This window comes from Balaenoptera acutorostrata, chromosome 4, assembly GCF_949987535.1.
Source record: "Balaenoptera acutorostrata chromosome 4, mBalAcu1.1, whole genome shotgun sequence".
NCBI lineage: Eukaryota > Metazoa > Chordata > Mammalia > Artiodactyla > Balaenopteridae > Balaenoptera > Balaenoptera acutorostrata.
In genome coordinates this window covers 78,872,533-78,890,323 of record NC_080067.1, presented here as the reverse complement: position 1 = coordinate 78,890,323, position 17,791 = coordinate 78,872,533, and the positions used below count along the sequence as shown (strand labels likewise).

Genomic DNA, 17,791 nt, shown 5'->3' with positions numbered 1-17,791 from the left:
AGATGCGTATGTTTGATTGATTGATTGATTGATTGATTTTGGCTGTGTTGGGTCTTCGTTTCTGTGCGAGGGCTTTCTCCAGCTGTGGCAAGCGGGGGCCACTCTTCATCGCGATGCGCGGGCCTCTCACCGTCGCGGCCTCTCTCGTTGCGGAGCACAGGCTCCAGACGCGCAGGCTCAGCAGTTGTGGCTCACGGGCCCAGCCGCTCTGCGGCATGTGGGATCCTCCCAGGCCAGGGCTCGAACCCGTGTCCCCTGCATCAGCAGGCAGACTCTCAACCACTGCGCCACCTGGGAAGCCCCTCTCTCTCTCTTTTTTTTGGGGGGCATGGTGTCTCTAAACAATGTGTCTGGAGAAGGACAAGACTGAGTGCATGGATCTAGCAAGCAACCTATTGTCAAGGAGGAGCCAGCAAGGTAACACATCATCTTGTATTACTTCTCGTCCTTCTCTACATAACAGCCTTCCAAAGTGTTACTCATTCTGGTTATCCTGAATTTGTACCTCCCAAATAAAGCATCAGTACTTAACTTTTACCTGTAGGGTAGGATCCACATTTTAAAATGTTTCTGTTATTCACACTACCTAGTGCATGGCATTCATTCAAAAAATATTATAAATAGGACTTATCTGGTAGTCCAGTGGCTAAGACTCCACGCTCCCAGTGCAGGGGGCCTGAGTTCGATCCCTGGTCAGGAAACTAGATCCCACATGCCGCAACTAAGAGTTCACATGCCGCAACTAAAGATCCCACACGTGGCAACAAAGGTCCCACATGCCACAACTGAGACCTGGCACAGCCAAATAAATAAATTTTTTTTTAATTATAAATATATGGTCAGTGTGTGAGAGTTCCCTTTCTAGTACAAATAACTATGGAACTGTACTAGAGAGAAAATGCACATCAACATACAAAATATATTAGATGTTTTATTTATTTATTGCTTTTAGTACATAGTACATTCACATGGTTCAAAATTCAAAAAGTACAAATGTATTAACATTGAAAAGACTTCCTCCTACATTTGATCCCTAGCCTCTCAGTTTTCTTCCCTAAGAAAACCAATGTTATCACTTTTTAATGTATTTCTCCAGAAGAAGTTTATGAAGTTTATAGATATAGTAGCCTATATGTTTGTTTTTGCCCGTTTTTTCCATTTAGCAGTATATATTGGAAATGAATATTTTAAAACAACACATCTTGGTGATAACTCCATATTACTATATGATTACACAAGGAGCTTCTTCATTCTCTTGTATTGCTACACAGAAAGTATCCACTGTATCAGTATATCATAATGTAACACTCTCCTCACTTTTGCTGTAAACATAAGCCTGTAATAAATTGTATGTATGTATTTTTTCCCATTTGCAAGATAAATTACTAGAAGTGTAATCTCTGGGTCTAGGGTAACAGGTTACCTTTTGGCTTATGGTATCAACTCTTCTAGGGATGACTTTTGCTCTTCAGGGGCCCTCACTGCTTCTCCCTTCTCAATGACCTGAACAGCCTTTAGCAAACCATCCTGCAGAGCCTGGTTCTTTACCATATTAGTGATCATGAAATTGACATCTTTTATATACATTTGCCTTACTTTAGCAATGTAGTATTCTGCCTTGTTACCATGTGCTACAAAGAAGGTACACAGTGCTGTGATATCTCCTTCTTGCATCCCATGTTCCTCCAGGACAGACTCCCACACAACTCTAATGCGCTTGTTCTTGACTTTTCGTCTAAGGATGGAAGCTAAGGTGGGAAGACCTCTCACCAGATCTGGCAGCTTCTCAAGCACACGAGTGTGCAAGCGGATGAGTACTTCAATGACGTAGCTGTATAAAATATTCAATTCCATTGGAGTGAACCTACAAAAAATGTGGAGAGCTTCTTAAGCATTAGAACTCTTTACATACAAACATAAAACAAATTTTATTAGGATAATTCAAAGAAGTATAAACCTACTAGGAGAACTGTAAGCAGATACGGTAGGAGGTCCCCAGAGAAAGAGAACCAGGCATGGCTCTCTTGACATAAGAGAAGCCATTTTTGACCTAAGCCATTTTGTGATCTAAGCCTGGCCACAGTGCTTGACCTTGAACAGGTCTCAGTAATTCATGATCTTAATGGGAAGTGAGGGAATGCAGGAACAAAGGAAAAGCTGTCAAGAAAAAGTAGTTTAGTGATAAGAGTCCTAGTTCCTCCTCAAGGGATATACATAACAATCTGATACATATCTTTTGAGCTCTGCAGGAACTGAGATCCCCACCCAGTGGAAGATGGAATAATGATGTTGACCTTTTCTGACCCTTATGACTTCAGTCAACTAAAGCTTGGACTCTGTCAACCTTTGCCCCAATTCGCTGCTGAATTCTCCTCTATTCATGCCCCTTCATGAATATGCATGTACCCTTAGCATAAAACTTCCCCAGTTTTGCTGTTTGGGAAGACACTGCTTTGGGAAAGATCCCTGGTGTTTTCCTTACTTGCTGCAAGTAATACATCCTTTCTTGTCCCAGTCTTTGGCTTGGTTGTCTTTTGGCTCAACGCCCACCAAGAGCTGAACCCAGTTTTCAGGTAACAACCAGCTGTTGCAGTTTAGAAAATGCTTACTTTAGAAATAGGGCCTGCCAGTGTTCATAGTAGTTATTTACAATAGCCAAGACATGGAAGCAACCTAAGTGTCCATCGACCAATGAATGGATAGAGAAGATGTGATACATATATACAGAGAAATGTTACTCAGACAGAAAAAAGAACAAAATAATGACACTTGCAACAACATGGATGGCCCTAGAGATTATCATAATTAAGTAAGTCAGACAAAGACAAATACCACATGATATCACTTATATGTGGAATCTTAAAAAATTATACAAATGAACTTATTTACAAAACAGATTCACAGACATAGAAAACAATTTTACAGTTACCAGAGGGGAAGGGGAGAGAGATAAATTAGGAGTTTGGGATTAACAGATACACACTATTAAAAGAATAAAAAAAAAGAAAGAAAAGAAATAGGGCTTGCACTAAACTGGATAGCTTAGATCTCAGGCCACTCATACTATAAGTTTCTCCATGGCAGAGGAGTTATATTATCCATCTCTATGTTAGTAAGACTTTGGCAAGCAAGGGACTCTGAGATGTGTACCACAGTTCTGGCAAGTAAACAGGTGCTCAAATTAATCTCTTTTGAATGAATGATCTTAAGAAAATGTAACTTCTTCACAATCCATTGTCGGAATCATATTAAGAAACCCAATTTTAGGGACTTCCCTGGTGGCACAGTGGTTAAGAATCCGCCTGCCATGGACATATATACACTACCAAACGTAAAATAGATAGCTAGTGGGAAGCAACCGCATAGCACAGGGAGATCAGCTCGGTGCTTTGTGACCACCTAGAGGGTTGGGATAGGGAGGGTGGGAGGGAGGGAGATGCAAGAGGGAAGAGATATGAGAACATATGTATATGTATAACTGATTCACTTTGTTATAAAGCAGAAACTAACACACCATTGTAAAGCAATTATACTCCAATAAAGATGTTAAAAAAAAAAAGTGGTGAGGAGGGAATTCTAAGAGTGAAAACTGAGTGAACAAAAATGTGTTTCAGAGGAGTATTTGGATGGAATCAGGGGTTTACAGTGTTGTGCATTTTCTACCAAAAATATTCATGTTTCATCAAAAATGAAAAGAAATTAAAAAAAATAAACAATGAGAACAACAACAACAAAAAAAGAATACGCCTGCCAATGCAGGGGACACGGGTTCGAGCCCTGGTCCAGGAAGATCCTACATGCTGCAGAGCAACTAAGCCTGTGCGCCACAACTACTGAGCCTGCGCTCTAGAGCCTGTGAGCCACAGCTTCTGAGCCTGTGTGCTGCAACTACTGAAGCCCGAGCACCTAGAGCCCATGCTCCACAACCAGAGAAGCCCCCGCTCACTGCAACTAGAGAAAGCCCGTGTGCAGCAACGAAGACCCAACGCAGCCAAAAATGCCAAAAATAAATAAATCAATTTATTAAAAAAAAAAAAAAAAAAAGAAACCCAATTTTAGAATGACCACAGCAAGTTCTCACAAAACCACAAAATTCCACTGATTTCTGATTGGATACTCACTTGAATGACAGAACTGCTGTCCACAGCTCATCTTGGGCAGCTTGGTTTGCCAAAGTCTTGCTATGATGTTCAAATTTCCGTGTCAGATTATCCTTGGTGAAGTCCAGTTCTTTAAACTGTGCTTCTAACACTTGGAGTTTTTGGTCTACTCTATAGGATAAAAGAATCAAGAGTTAATTTAGGTCAGGGCACAAAACTAAGGTTCTGTCTTAATATAAGGCTGTAACATGTTGTTTATAACCACTATCAAATTTGAGTAGCTATTTACATTTTAAGATTATGAACAGATGTTCCCATTTGCCATTCTCTCTAGTCATCATCCTAGTTCTGGCATTCCTTATATTGCCAAACATGTGAATTGTCTAATTACCTCAATTACATGCCATGTCTTGTCTTCGTACCATACTTTATACGTTAAAAAATATTTTATACAAGCTTTAATTTGATTCTCACAACAACCATTAGAAGTAAAGCAGTCATTTTTACTATTTATGGATAAAGAAATTGAGTCTCAAGAAGACTGAAACTGAACTGTCATATAGCTAACTAGTGCGGAGACCAGTATTTATTAAGGTGGCTTTCTCTGCCTTATTCTGACTGTCCAAGTCCCATCCATCAAGGATAAGCTCGGGGCCTTCCCTGGTGGAGCAGTGGTTGGGAGTCTGCCTGCCAATGCAGGGGACACGGGTTCGGGCCCTGGTCTGGGAAGATCCCGCATGCTGCGGAGCAACTAAGCCCGTGAGCCACAATTACTGAGCGAGCCTGTGCATCTGGAGCCTGTGCTCCGCAACAGGAGAGGCCGCGACGGTGAGAGGCCCGCGCACCGCGATGAAGAGTGGTCCCTGCTCGCCACGGTTGGAGAGGGCCCTCGCGCAGAAACGAAGACCCAGCACAGCCATAAATAAATAAATAAATAAATAAATAAATTTATAAAAAAAAAAAAGAAAAAAGGATAAGCTCAAATTCCACTGCCTGCTTGAATCCCTCAGCCTTTCTACCTGAAGATCTGCTCCCTGCCTACTTCTCTCTCACAGGACTGCCTCTATCACTTGTCACTCCCCATCTCTTCCTTTATTTTTAAAGTTAACTTTTCATGATCTAAGTTGTAAGCTCTTGGAGGGAGAGGATCAGAGACTATTCCTTGGACATCTTTATGCCTGTCCCCCAATACCTATAAGAGGCCTTACACAGAAGTAATAAAACGTGTCTCCTATGATTGACATTTGTGATGTTAGTGAAATGCTAAGCAGTGTAACAGCAAAAGGGGGATCTGAGTAGCTCTGAACAGCCCTGATCATTAGAGGAGGGCGCTGTGGCACCAAAATTATGTCTTAACTGAACCACAAAGAATTGGAACCACACAACCCATTTGCCTGAAACCACCCACATTGTCTTTCACGAAGGAAATGAAACACACACAGCCACTTCCCCGAGTTTCTATGTCCCCATTCACCCGAATACTGTTGTGGTTGCCTAGGGTTCTATCCTTGACCATTTTCTCTTCTTGGTCTTCACTATCTCCCAAGGCTAATTTAGCTTCAGGTACCACCCCTCTCCTAAGCTCTAGACCTGTATTTTCAACTATGTTTTGCACATCTCCACCTGGATGGTGATGTCAAACTCAACTGTCTTAAGCTGAATCTACTAAGTCCCTCCTCCCTCCTCTCGCACCCCATCTTCAGAAATTTCGGCAATGGAATTTTCTCATTGCTTTGGATTCTATTTACATATAGATAAGGCTCTGTACGAAATGTGCATTTTTGTAGTATAGGCCTGCATGACCTAATATGCCAGTAATCTCTGTCTGCAAGTCAAAACTATATCTGGCAAACTCTTTGTATTAACTTTTAGACCTTTAAGAAGATATTGCTTTTAGGTCATCTCCAGCTTGAACTCTAGAGGTAAACTCTAGCTTGTCATTCAGTATAAAGGTTTACAATTGGAGCAGTTCTTTGGAATCTTTTCACCAAAAGGCATTCCCGATCATTCCAAATAAATCCTAAACAACATGTCTGCAAATCTGTGTTTCTACTACAATTCTCCAGCTCAGTTAATGGCATCACCATCTACCCAATTCCTCCAACTAGAAATCTCAGAATAACTCACCATTTTTTCCCTTTCTCTCCATCAGCGTGTCTCTAATCCATCCCATCCTCTCTATCTCCAGTAAGCCAGTTAATCACCATCTTTCACGTGGACCTAGGATTACAGACAGTAGTCTAACTTGATTCCTCCTTTTCACGTCCAATCCATTCTCCAGAGATATTCTTCTAAAACACAATTCTGATCTTATAATTTGACTATTATATACCTTTTATGCTGCCGACTTGCCCAGTGATATTGCTGGAGCCAAGTTGGATTTCCTCAGCAGGAAACATAGGCTCTTTACCCTTTGCCCCCATCTTCTGCCAGTCCTCTCACACATCCTAGTCACCAGTCATATGAGACATCTAGCTGCTGACTGAATACCGTATGCGATTCCAAGCTTCTATGTGTCCGTGTACTGTTTCCTCAGCCTAGAATTCCTTACCGTATTTTTATTTCTTGTAAACTCCTACTCACACTTTCAGATCCAGCCTAAATGTCCCTCTATGAAGGGTTCCTTTTCCTAGTGTCAAAGGCAAAATTCATTCCTCTCTTCATGTTCTCATAGCCCTTTAGGAACATCACCATTATAATGTCAGTCACATTAAATTGTAAGCATTTTTGAATACTTCTGTTATTCCTAAGGCTGTGAGCTCCTTGAGGGCAGAAACCACATGTTACTTATTTTTGTAAACCTGGCATATAGCACATGCATTAATTGAATGGAATTATAGCACCTGGGAGTAGATTTTTCTTTACTATTAATTGACATTTTTTGAACCTGAACACGTTAACAGAGAAAGAATTCTAATTAGCATGTCCGTAGTTCTTTGCTTATTTTTATTCTTCATTCTTCTCTTACTCATCTTCCCAGAAAAGCAGACCCATGCTTGCTCCCTCCCTGTAGCCATTAGCAACCTTTTCATTGCCTCCTTTAAGGATATCAGGGTTGTGGTTTCATTGTTCATCTTCTTAAGGCAAAATGAAAAAGAAACAAAACACGCAAAACAAAAACCCAATAGAGGTTTGAATCCAGGGTTTTCTGCTCTCTTCCACTCAGCAACAGGCAGCAGCAGTGTGAGTATTTGATCTAAATTCTGCCTGAAAGGTCACTCAGTACAAGAAGCTTTTAATAGCTTGTACATCCAAATATAGTTTCAGAGAGCTGATCCTGTGAACACAGGTGTCCTGGGATGCACTATAATATTTGCCTTTGAAAAGTGACCCATAATTCATCAACCTAGTACAACAACCAGATGTAATTGTGGCTCTGTGTATATTCTGGTAAATGGATATACGGGTACACAATGTATACTATGATTAAATTTAATGGAAATATTACTCTCTAATTTTAAGAGCTTAATTATTCACTTATAATCTCAATTAGGTTTAAAGAAGCCCCAGACTTTTTATGATGTATTAATCAATGCAAAAAAATCTGACCATCCTTAGAAACTTATATTTATTGTAGTATTAGATTAGGTATTGGAAATAAAAACAGACATAAAACAGGATTCCTGAATTCAAGGGGTTTAAATACTAACTGGGGAGATACTTAAAAGATAATATATACTTAAAAGAAAATATATGTAAAATGTGTGCTGAGTAGATACAGACCGTAAAAATCATAGATGATGAGAGAGTAGGTCACTGAAGCCTTGGATAACTGAGAAGCACTCACATTGAAGGCGGGATTTGGTCTTGGCCTTAAAGGAAATGTAGGTCTCTGATTATCAGAGAAGAGAGAGAAGAACATTATAAACTGGAGAAACTGTGTGGGTAAATTCACAGGGGTGGTTGACAAGGTACGTGATGTGGTCAGGGAACAATAAGTATTTTGTTGACTTTCTCTCAGCAAAAGATTCATGTGAGAAAAAGAAAAACGGCACAAACTGGGAAGAGTCAGGTCATGGATTTATTCATTCATTGAATAATTTATTTACTTATTCAATATTTGCTGAACACTATAAATATAAATTGAATGGGCAAAACCTATGAATGAATTATCAGCACTATTCCAGGTATTAGAAATAAAATGAGTAAGGCAAAATCCTTGCCCTAAGAAGCATACTAGTAGGGAGACTGAAAACGAGGATTGCAGTTCTAGCCAGCCTGGCAAGCAGTTTGGACATAGGTGTTGGTTCTGTAAGTTATTCTAGCACTGGTGTTTAAGATGGATCCAAATGGGAATGAAACCAGAGGCAGAGATGTCCCTCAGGAGACTGGTATCACAGTCAGATGTGAAGTGATGAGATTACAATGTCTGTCCTTGGAGTAAAAAGGGAAAGGGACAGATCTGAGAGACAGTATAAGTCCCCGAGGCCTCCTGGGGGTTGCAGTCGGTAAGTCTCACATGAATTTTCAGAAAAGTTTGGGTGTCCTGAAGGAATCAAGTCCTTCCTTGCCTCAGTGGGAAAACCTTGCTAGGGTCTTTGTATCCTACCCAGTGGCCATCCTCCCCAATACCTCCCCACCCCCGCTATTTTTTCCTCATTAACAGAATCTAAATCCAAATATTGTTCGAGCATTGGGCAGCTGTGTGCTTCAGGGGACTCTGGATCTACCCACCCCCTTAGTCACAAGGGTGGTGAATCTTGATTAGACCAAGCCAATCACAGTAATTTTATTATTGTTGCCATTATCATTGGTTTAGGAATGGGCAGGTGGCAAAATTCTGGCCTATGAAATGTGAGAGGAGATTTACTGTGGGGCTTCTGAGAAAACATTTTTTTAAACTTGTGATAAAATATACATAACATAAAATTTACCATTTTTGGTTGGGGGGGGTGGGTGAAATGGGTGAAGGTAGTCAAAAGGTCCAGACTTCTAGTTATAATAAATAAGTCCTGGGGATGTAATGTACAGCATGGTGACTATATTTAATTACACTGTATGGTATATTTGAAAGTTGCTAAGAGACTTGATTTTAAAAGTTTTCATCACAGGAAAAAAATTGTAACTATGTGTGGTGACGGACATTAACTACACTTAACAATGGTGATCATCATGTACTGCATACGTATATAGAATCATTATGTTGTACACCTGAAACGAATACAATGTTATATGTCAATTATATCTCAATTTAAAAATTTTACCATTTTTGACCATTTTAAGTGTACAGTTCTGTGACATTAAGAACATACATACTGTTGTCCAAACATTACCACCATTTCCATCTCCAGAACTTTTTCATCTTCCCCAGCTGAAACTCTGTACCTATTAAATACCAACTTCACATTCTCCTCTCTCCTCAGCCCCTGAAACCACCATTCCACTTTCTGTCTCCATGAATTTGGCTATTCTAGCTCCTCACATAAGGGGAATTGTGTCTTCTTGTGACTGGGAGAAGAGTTTTTCTGATGATAAAAAGAAACACATGGGAGAAAATGTTCTCTTCATCCCTCAGTATTGTTGGATTTTCCTTCATATGTTGCCAGGGACTGCAGCATCCAGCCTATTACGACCATGAGGGGAACCAGCCTCAGGGAGTAAGCCAGGGCAGCAGAGCAGAGAGGAAAAGAACCTGTCCCAATGGAAAATAGTATGGAAGTTCCTCAAAAATTAAAAATAGAACTACTAGTCTATGATCCAGCAATCCCACTTCTGGGTAGTATATCTAAAGAAAATGCATACCAGGTATCGACGAGAGACCTGCACTCCCACGTTCACTGCAGCATTATTCACAATAGCCAAGATATGGAAACAAGCTAAGTGTCCAAGAAAGAAGAAAATTCTGATGTTTGCAACAACATGGATGGACCTTGAGGGCATTATGCTAGGTGAAATAAGTCAGAGAAAGACAAATACTGCATGGTACCACTTATATGCGGACTCTAAATATAAAGTTAAATTAATAGAAACAGTAGAAAAGTGGTTGCCAGGGACTGGGGGTGGAGGGTGGGGAATAGAAAGAGATTGGAAAAAGGGTAAAGTTTAGAAAAAGGAAGAAAGAAGCTGTCACTGAATTAACCTCCCCTAGAACTGTTTCATTGCTAATGTGCTTATTATGAGGAATAACAACTTTGCCTTGTTGATTAAGCCTTTTATAGTAGGGGCTCTGTCCTTAAGGAGTTCAGCAAAGTGAAGGAGACTTTTTTTTTTGCCACACTGTGCGGCATGTGGGATCTTCGTTCCCCCACTAGGGATCAAACCCGGGCCCCCTGCAGTGGAAGCAGAGAGTCCTAACCACTGGGAAGCCAGGGAATTCCGTGCAGGAGACTTTATACATCAAGTTCTTCTTTGCTGGGGTTTCTTCAGAAGCCCTTCATTTCTCTGGAGCTAACATTAGTTTTCTTATGGGTAGACCTGTGGCCAGTACCTTGACAAGGAAATAAAACAGAGAAGGAAGGAAACAACGGTGGAAACTCTCACGTAACCTGGCATCTCTGTCCTCAGCTCACTCAGCATGAGCCATTGGGGGACCAGCCCCCAACCTCTGGAAGAATGCTTAGAACAGGGTAAAGAGCAAATGGTTTCGCTCTGGGATCAGAGCCTGCCAATTCCACACACCAGTGCTGCTTCCTCTAGGATGCTGCCTGCCCACCCAGATCCAATACTTGTTCCCTTCTCCCTACTTGCACTGACCACCTCTTGTCTATACAGACCTAAACAGAACCTGCTGAGCATTCCATCCTTGATTGCCTCTCTGCTAATTGGCCTGTTGTCTGCCCAATCTTTGAATTTCCTGATCTCTTCTGCCAGGCTCACCTTCTGGACCCTCCTTGTCCCCTGTCATATTGCTTTCCAAACTTTTTTTTTTTTAACTAATGAACTTTATTTTTTAGAGCAGTTTGAGGTTCCCAGGCAAAAGAGCAGAAAGTACAGAGAGTTTTTATATATCCCTCCCCTCACACAGACTCACCCTCCCCCACAATAGACATCCATGTACCACAGCGGTACATCTGTTACAAGTGATGAACCTACATTTTCACATCCTTATTATCCAAAGTCTCTAGTTTACGTTAGGGTTCACTCTAGGTGTTGCCCAGTCTATAGGTTTTGACAAATGCATAGTAATCTGTATCCACCATTGTAATATCATACAGAATAGTTTCACTGTGTGCTCTGCCTATTCATCTCTCCCTCCCCACAAACCTCTGGCAGCCACTGATCTTTTCACTGTCTCCCTAGTTTTGCCTTTCCCAGAATGTCATATGGCCAGAGTCACACAGTATGTAGCCTTTTCAGATTGGCTTCTTTTACTTAGTGATATGCATTTAATTTTCCTCCAAGTCTTTTCATGGCTTGATAGCTCATTTCTTTTCCTTTTTTTTTTAAAACATTTTAATTAATTAATTAATTAATTTATTTTTGGCTGTGTTGGGTCTTCATTGCTGTGTGTGGGCTTTCTCTAGTTGCGGCAAGCGGGGGCTACTCTTCGTTGTGGTGAGCGGGCTTCTCATTGCGGTGGCTTTTCTTGTTGCAGAGCACAGGCTCTAGGCACGCAGGTTTCAGTAGTTGTGGCTCACAGGCTTTGTGCTCCATGGCATGTGGGATCTTCCCGGACCTGGGCTCGAACCCATGTGCCCTGTATTGGCAGGCGGATTCTTAACCACTGCACCTCCAGGGGAGTCCTGTTAACTCATTTCTTTTTAGCACTGAATAATATTCCATTGCCTGAATGTACCACAGTTTCTTTATCCATTCACCTACTGAAGGAATCTTGAATGCTTCTAAGTTTGGGCAACTATGAATAAAGCCGCTATAAATACACATGTGTAGGTTTTTGTGTGGACATAAGTTTTCAATTTATTGAGTAAATACCAAGGATCTCGATTGCTGGATTGCATGGTAAGAGTATGTTTAGTTTGTAAGTGTCTTCCAAAGTGGCTGTACTATTTTGTATTTCTACCAGCAATGGAGTTAGAGTTCTTTTTGCTCTGCATTCTTGCCAGCATTTGGTGTTGTCATTGTTTTGGATTTTGGCCATTCTAATAAGTGTGTAGTGGTATCTCATTATTTTTATTTGTAATTCCCTAATGACAAATGATGTCAAATATCTTTCATATGCTTACTTGCCATCTGTGTATCTTCTTCCATGAAATCTCTGTTCAAGTGTTTTGCCCTTTTAAAAATCAGGTTGTTTTCTTATTGTTGAGTTTTAGGAGCTCTTTGTATATTTTGAATAATGGTACTTTATCAGTTGTATCTTTTAAAAATATTTTCTTCCACAAACCTTTTTCATAGCAAAGCTGCAACCTAGATTTCTGCCTGCTTTCTGTTGCAGGGTACAGATCTTTGAAAGAACGAGGAACTAAAGACCTAAACAGCAGTGCCAAGAACTAAATAGTACTTTGGTCTGCTAAAACAAGCATCTGAGAAACAAGCATCTCAAGCAGCAGCAGGTTTTCGTTGTTTATCCTAGAGCTGAATCAAGTACTAACAATTGAATACTTTGAGTACTGTCTTTTGAGTGCTGAACTCGAAGTACAGACACTAAGAGAGTAATGTTATTTCTGACCCAGGGAAAAGATCCAGGAGTTTTTGCCAGAGATGAAGTTACCAATAGTAAGTTTACTAATGGCCACCTTGCCCTAAGAGTTCTTGTAAGAGTAGCACATGTGGATGGAAATAGGGGTTGTTAAAATGATACTTTGTCAGGGGGGTTGCCAACCTGGTTTTTCCCACTTTTTTAGATTGCTCACAGTGCAACCTTCAGGAAAATGAGTTCAGTCCAGATACTTACCTACACCAGTACATCAGAGGAAGGGGTTCTTTAACTTGTGAATTTATAAAGACTACAAAAGGATTCATTAAGAATGTCTGAGGGCTTCCCTGGTGGCGCAGTGGCTGAGAATCTGCCTGCCAATGCAGGGGACACGGGTTCGAGCCCTGGTCTGGGAAGATCCCACATGCCACGGAGCAACTGGGCCCGTGAGCCACAACTACTGAGCCTGCGCGTCTGGAGCCTGTGCCCCGCAACGGGAGGGGCCGCGATAGTGAAAAGGCCCGCGCACCGCGATGAAGAGCGGCCCCCGCACCGCGATGAAGAGTGGCCCCCACTTGCCGCAACTAGAGAAAGCCCTCACACGAAAAACTAAGAGACCCAACACAGTCATAAATAAATAAATAAAATTAAAAAAAAAAAAAAAAAAAGAATGTCTGAGCTCATATTCTTTTTTTTTTTTTTTTTTTTTTTCGAGCCCTAACCCTAACACTAACCCTAACCCTAACCCTAGCCCATACACTACGCCGTACCCGAACCCCTCCCTGAACCCGTACCCTAAGCCGTACCCTAACCCTAACCCTAACCCTAACCCTAACCCTAAGCTACCCTTGACTGCTTCTGCCTCCAATAGATTTCCTAAGCACTAGTGTTTTTTTTTTTTTTTTTTAATGAGGATCTTGAATCAGATGCGTATGTTTGATTGATTGATTGATTGATTGATTTTGGCTGTGTTGGGTCTTCGTTTCTGTGCGAGGGCTTTCTCCAGTTGTGGCAAGCGGGGACCACTCTTCATCGCGATGCGCGGGCCTCTCTCGTTGCGGAGCACAGGCTCCAGACGCGCAGGCTCAGCAGTTGTGGCTCACGGGCCCAGCCGCTCTGCGGCATGTGGGATCTTCCCAGGCCAGGGCTCGAACCCGTGTCCCCTGCATTAGCAGGCAGATTCTCAACCACTGCGCCACCAGGGAAGCCCCTGAGCTCATATTCTTGAAAGAGAATTCCATACATTTGATTAGCTCCATCACCAGACTCAACCTTTCACCTGACCCAGTCATCATATAGAAGCAAGATTCAGACACAGTGCCAATTCCAGGCAATCACTCTATTTGCTTGCAACCTGCTTGCATTGGTTTCCTTTTCCCTCATTTCTAGATTCCAGTTTCTAAAACCTGGCTTGGTGTCCTTCAAGCTAAACTGTCCTTGGTCTCTGATCAGATTGGTAAAGATTCTTGTCCTACCAGTTCTTAACTCTGTGAGCTTGTGCAGGTTACTTAATATCTCTCATCCCCCATTTCTATATTTTAAAATGGGGGCCATCATCAAAAGGACTTTAGAGGGATTGAGCCTCAACTACCCACAGAGGGAACCTGTACTCTGTGTTGGCTTTCTTCCCTTCTCTGTCTCACTTTCCTACTTCTGTACTATGGTGCTTCCTGAAATTGTAACTGAGCAGGACCCTATGGGGCCTTCCTGGGACAGAACCCCCCACCATCACACACATTTCCTCTGCCTGCCTATTATCTGTAGAAAAACTTTAGCCTCCTAGGCCTTCCCTGAGTTCCAATGAATAAATTTAATCAGAGAAGTGAAAAAATGTGGAGACAAAGGAAAACAGTCAAATAAGATGGATAATAATAGTTTAGCCACTAAACAAAGTCAAGGACCTTTAGTTCCTCCTCAAGGACTATAGATAATATTCTAAGCCATATTCTTTGAGCTATTTTGCAGATACTGAAACACTTGCCAGATGGAAGAAGTTAATCATATCCCGCCTACAAGCACGTAGACTCCAGACTAGTTGGAACCAGAAGGTTCATGCTGTTGACTCCTGAGTACCTCACCACCAACCAATCAGAAGAATGTCCATGAGCTGATAACATACCCCACAACCCTCTCCTCAGGATGTATCCCCTTCTTCTTTTCCAATATAATTTTTGAGTAAAACCTGGGGAGTCAGGAGTTTGTTCTTTGGGACATGAGTCCACCTCTTCCCCAGGATTGCCAGCTTCCTCAATAAAGCTATCTTTCCTTTTACCCAACACTTGTCTCTCAGTATTGGATTCTTGAGTGATAAGCAGCTGAACCTGAGTTAGGGAACAGAATCATCTCACAAACTACATGCAATTCTCATCTCAGGTCCTGCTCTGGGGTAAACCAAATTAAGACTACACCCCTATATCTGTATGAAATTTCTTATTCAAACATTAATCTCAAAGAATCTTAGCAGACCCTACTAGCTAGATTGGCTATTGACCCCCACTGTGTCTGTGTGATAGGCATGTTCATAGACAGTGGGGTTCTTACGGCAACTTCCATTAATGAACTGGTGAAAAACATAAAAATGGTTTAGCTACTTCAAATCTACTGATTTCTCTTTTTTTGGCCATGCCACATGGCGTGTGGGATCTCAGCTCCCCGACCAGGGATCAAACCTGTGCCCCCTGCAGTGGAAGTGCGGAGTCTTAACCACTGGATTGCCAGGGAAGTCCCCCTGAATTTTTTTAAATTAATAAGGGTTTTAAAAATATCAAAGTGTTGGGGGTTTCCCTGGTGGCGCAGTGGTTAAGAATCCACCTGCCAATGCAGGGGACATGGGTTCGAGCCCTGGTCCGGGAAGATCCCACATGCCGTGGAGCAACTAAGCCCATGTGCCACAACTACTGAGCCTGCGCTCTAGAGCCCATGTGCCACAACTCCTGAGCCCGCATGCCACAACTACTGAAGCGCACGCGCCTAGAGCCCGTGCTCCACAACAAGAGAAGCCACCGCAATGAGAAGCCCACACACCGCAACAAAGAGTAGTCCCCGCTCGACGCAACTGAAGAAAGCCCGCGTGCAGCAACAAAGGCCCAACGCAGCCAAAAATAAATAAATAAATAAATTTATAAAAAAAAATACGTATTTGGCATTTGTCCTGGTTCTTGGCACAGAGCTTCTAAAACTCTTATCACTTCCTAAGTGATAAGAGTAATAGGAACATCTCTTGTTATAATTGTTTTTTGTCCCTGGGTCCTAAAACAGGTGAAAGAAGCATCTTTTATTATAAAATTTGGTTTTATCCCCAGTTACTGAAATAGCTCCAGAGTGATAAAGGTGAAAGGAGTGTCCTTTGTTATTCATAACAAGCCACTTTCAACACCACCTGAGTTTATGTTAGTGAGGCAATTTTTATTTTTTATTTATTTTTAATTTCTCTTTTTTTCTTTTTTTGCAAATTCAAAGCAATAAAATTTGGTATCCTTTAATCCATTAGATTACATATCCATGACAATATGTACAATGTTTCTTTTTTTTTGAATTTTTGAATTTTATTTTATTTTTTTATACAGCAGGTTCTTATTAGTCATAAATTTTATACACATCAGTGTATACATGTCAATCTCAATCGCCCAATTCATCACACCACCACCCCCACCCCCTGCCGCTTTCCCCCCTTGGTGTCCATACATTTGTTCTCTACATCTGTGTCTTAATTTCTGCCCTGCAAACCGGTTCATCTGTACCATTTTTCTAGCTTCCACATATATGCATTAATATATGATATTTGTTTTTCTCGTGCTGACTTACTTCACTCTGTATGACAGACTCTAGGTCCATCCACCTCACTACAAATAACTCAACTTCGTTTCTTTTTATGCCTGAGTAATATTGCATTGTATATATGTACCACATCTTCTTTATCCATTTGTCTGTCGATGGGCATTTAGGTTGCTTCCATGTCTTGGCTATTGTAAGTAGTGCTGCAATGAATATTGGGGTGCATGTGTCTTTTTGAATTATGGTTTTCTCTGAGTATATGCCCAGTAGTGGAGTTGCTGGATCATATAGTAATTCTATTTTTAGTTTTTTAAGGAACCTCCATCCTGTTCTCCATAGTGGCTGTATCAATTTACATTCCCACCAACAGTGCAAGAGGATTCCCTTTTCTCCACACCCTCTCCAGCATTTGTTGTTTGTAGATTTTCTGATGATGCCCATTCTAACTGGTGTGAGGTGATGATACCTCATTGTAGTTTTGATTTGCATTTCTCTAATAATTAGTGATGTTGAGCAGCTTTTCATGTGCTTCTTGGCCATCTGTATGTCTTCCTTGGAGAAATGTCTATTTAGGTCTTCTACCCATTTTTGGATTGGGCTGTTTGTTTTTTTAATATTGAGCTGCTTGAAATGTTTATACATTTTGGAGATTAATCCTCTGTCCATTGATTCGTTTGCAAATATTTTCTCCCATTCTGAGGGTTGTCTTTTCGTCTTGTTTGTAGTTTGCTTTGCAAAAGCTTCTAAGTTTCATTAAGTCCCATTTGTTTTTGTTTTTATTTCTATTACTTTAGGAGGTGGATCAAAAAAGATCTTGCTGTGATTTATGTCAAAGACTGTTCTTCCTATGTTTTCCTCTAAGAGTTTTATAGTGTCCAGTCTTAAATTTAGGTCTCTAATCCATTTTCATTTTATTTTTGTATATGGTGTTAGGGAGTGTTCTAATTTCATTCTTTTACATGTAGCTGTCCAGTTTTCCCAGCACCACTTGTTGAAGAGACTATCTTTTCTCCATTGTATATCCTTGCCTCCTTTGTCATAGATTAGTTGACCATAGGTGTGTGGCTTTATCTCTGGGCTTTCTATCTTGTTCCATTGATCTATGTTTCTGTTTTTGTGCCAGTACCATATTGTCTTGATTACTGTACCTTTGTAGTATAGTCTGAAGTCAGGGAGTCTGACTTCTCCAGCTCCGCTTTTTTCCCTCAAGACTGCTTTGGCTATTCAGAGTCTTTTGTGTCTCCATACAAATTTTAAGATTTTTTGTTCTAGTTCTGTAAAAAATGCCATTGGTAATTTGATAGGGATTGCACTGAATCTGTAGATTGCTTTGGGTAGTATAGTCATTTTCACAATATTGATTCTTCCAATGCGAGAACAT

General features: G+C 41.1%; 1 protein-coding gene across 1 annotated transcript; it reads right to left on the bottom strand.

The window, feature by feature from the left end:
• Positions 1-928: 928 nt before the first annotated feature.
• SMCO1 (single-pass membrane protein with coiled-coil domains 1) lies at positions 929-7,278 on the bottom strand. Its single transcript, XM_007171606.1, has 3 exons — positions 7,125-7,278; positions 4,122-4,271; positions 929-1,864 (listed from the first exon to the last, which is right to left on the bottom strand). The coding sequence occupies exons 1-3, from the start codon at positions 7,172-7,174 to the stop codon at positions 1,432-1,434; spliced, it is 633 nt and encodes a 210-aa protein (XP_007171668.1). The 5' UTR covers positions 7,175-7,278; the 3' UTR covers positions 929-1,431.
• Between the last annotated feature and the right edge of the window lie 10,513 nt (positions 7,279-17,791).

What these genes read in the sequence shown, in the direction of transcription:
- SMCO1 (XM_007171606.1), bottom strand. Translation starts at nt 7,174, where the DNA reads ATGAACAATGAAACCACAACCCTGATATCCTTAAAGGAGGCAATGAAA. An exon ending in TTAAAGGAGGCAATGAAAAG is followed by an intron (nt 4,272 to 7,124) that starts GTTGCTAATGGC and finishes TTTATCCTATAG; the next exon opens with AGTAGACCAAAAACTCCAAG. An exon ending in ACAGCAGTTCTGTCATTCAA is followed by an intron (nt 1,865 to 4,121) that starts GTGAGTATCCAA and finishes CATTTTTTGTAG; the next exon opens with GTTCACTCCAATGGAATTGA.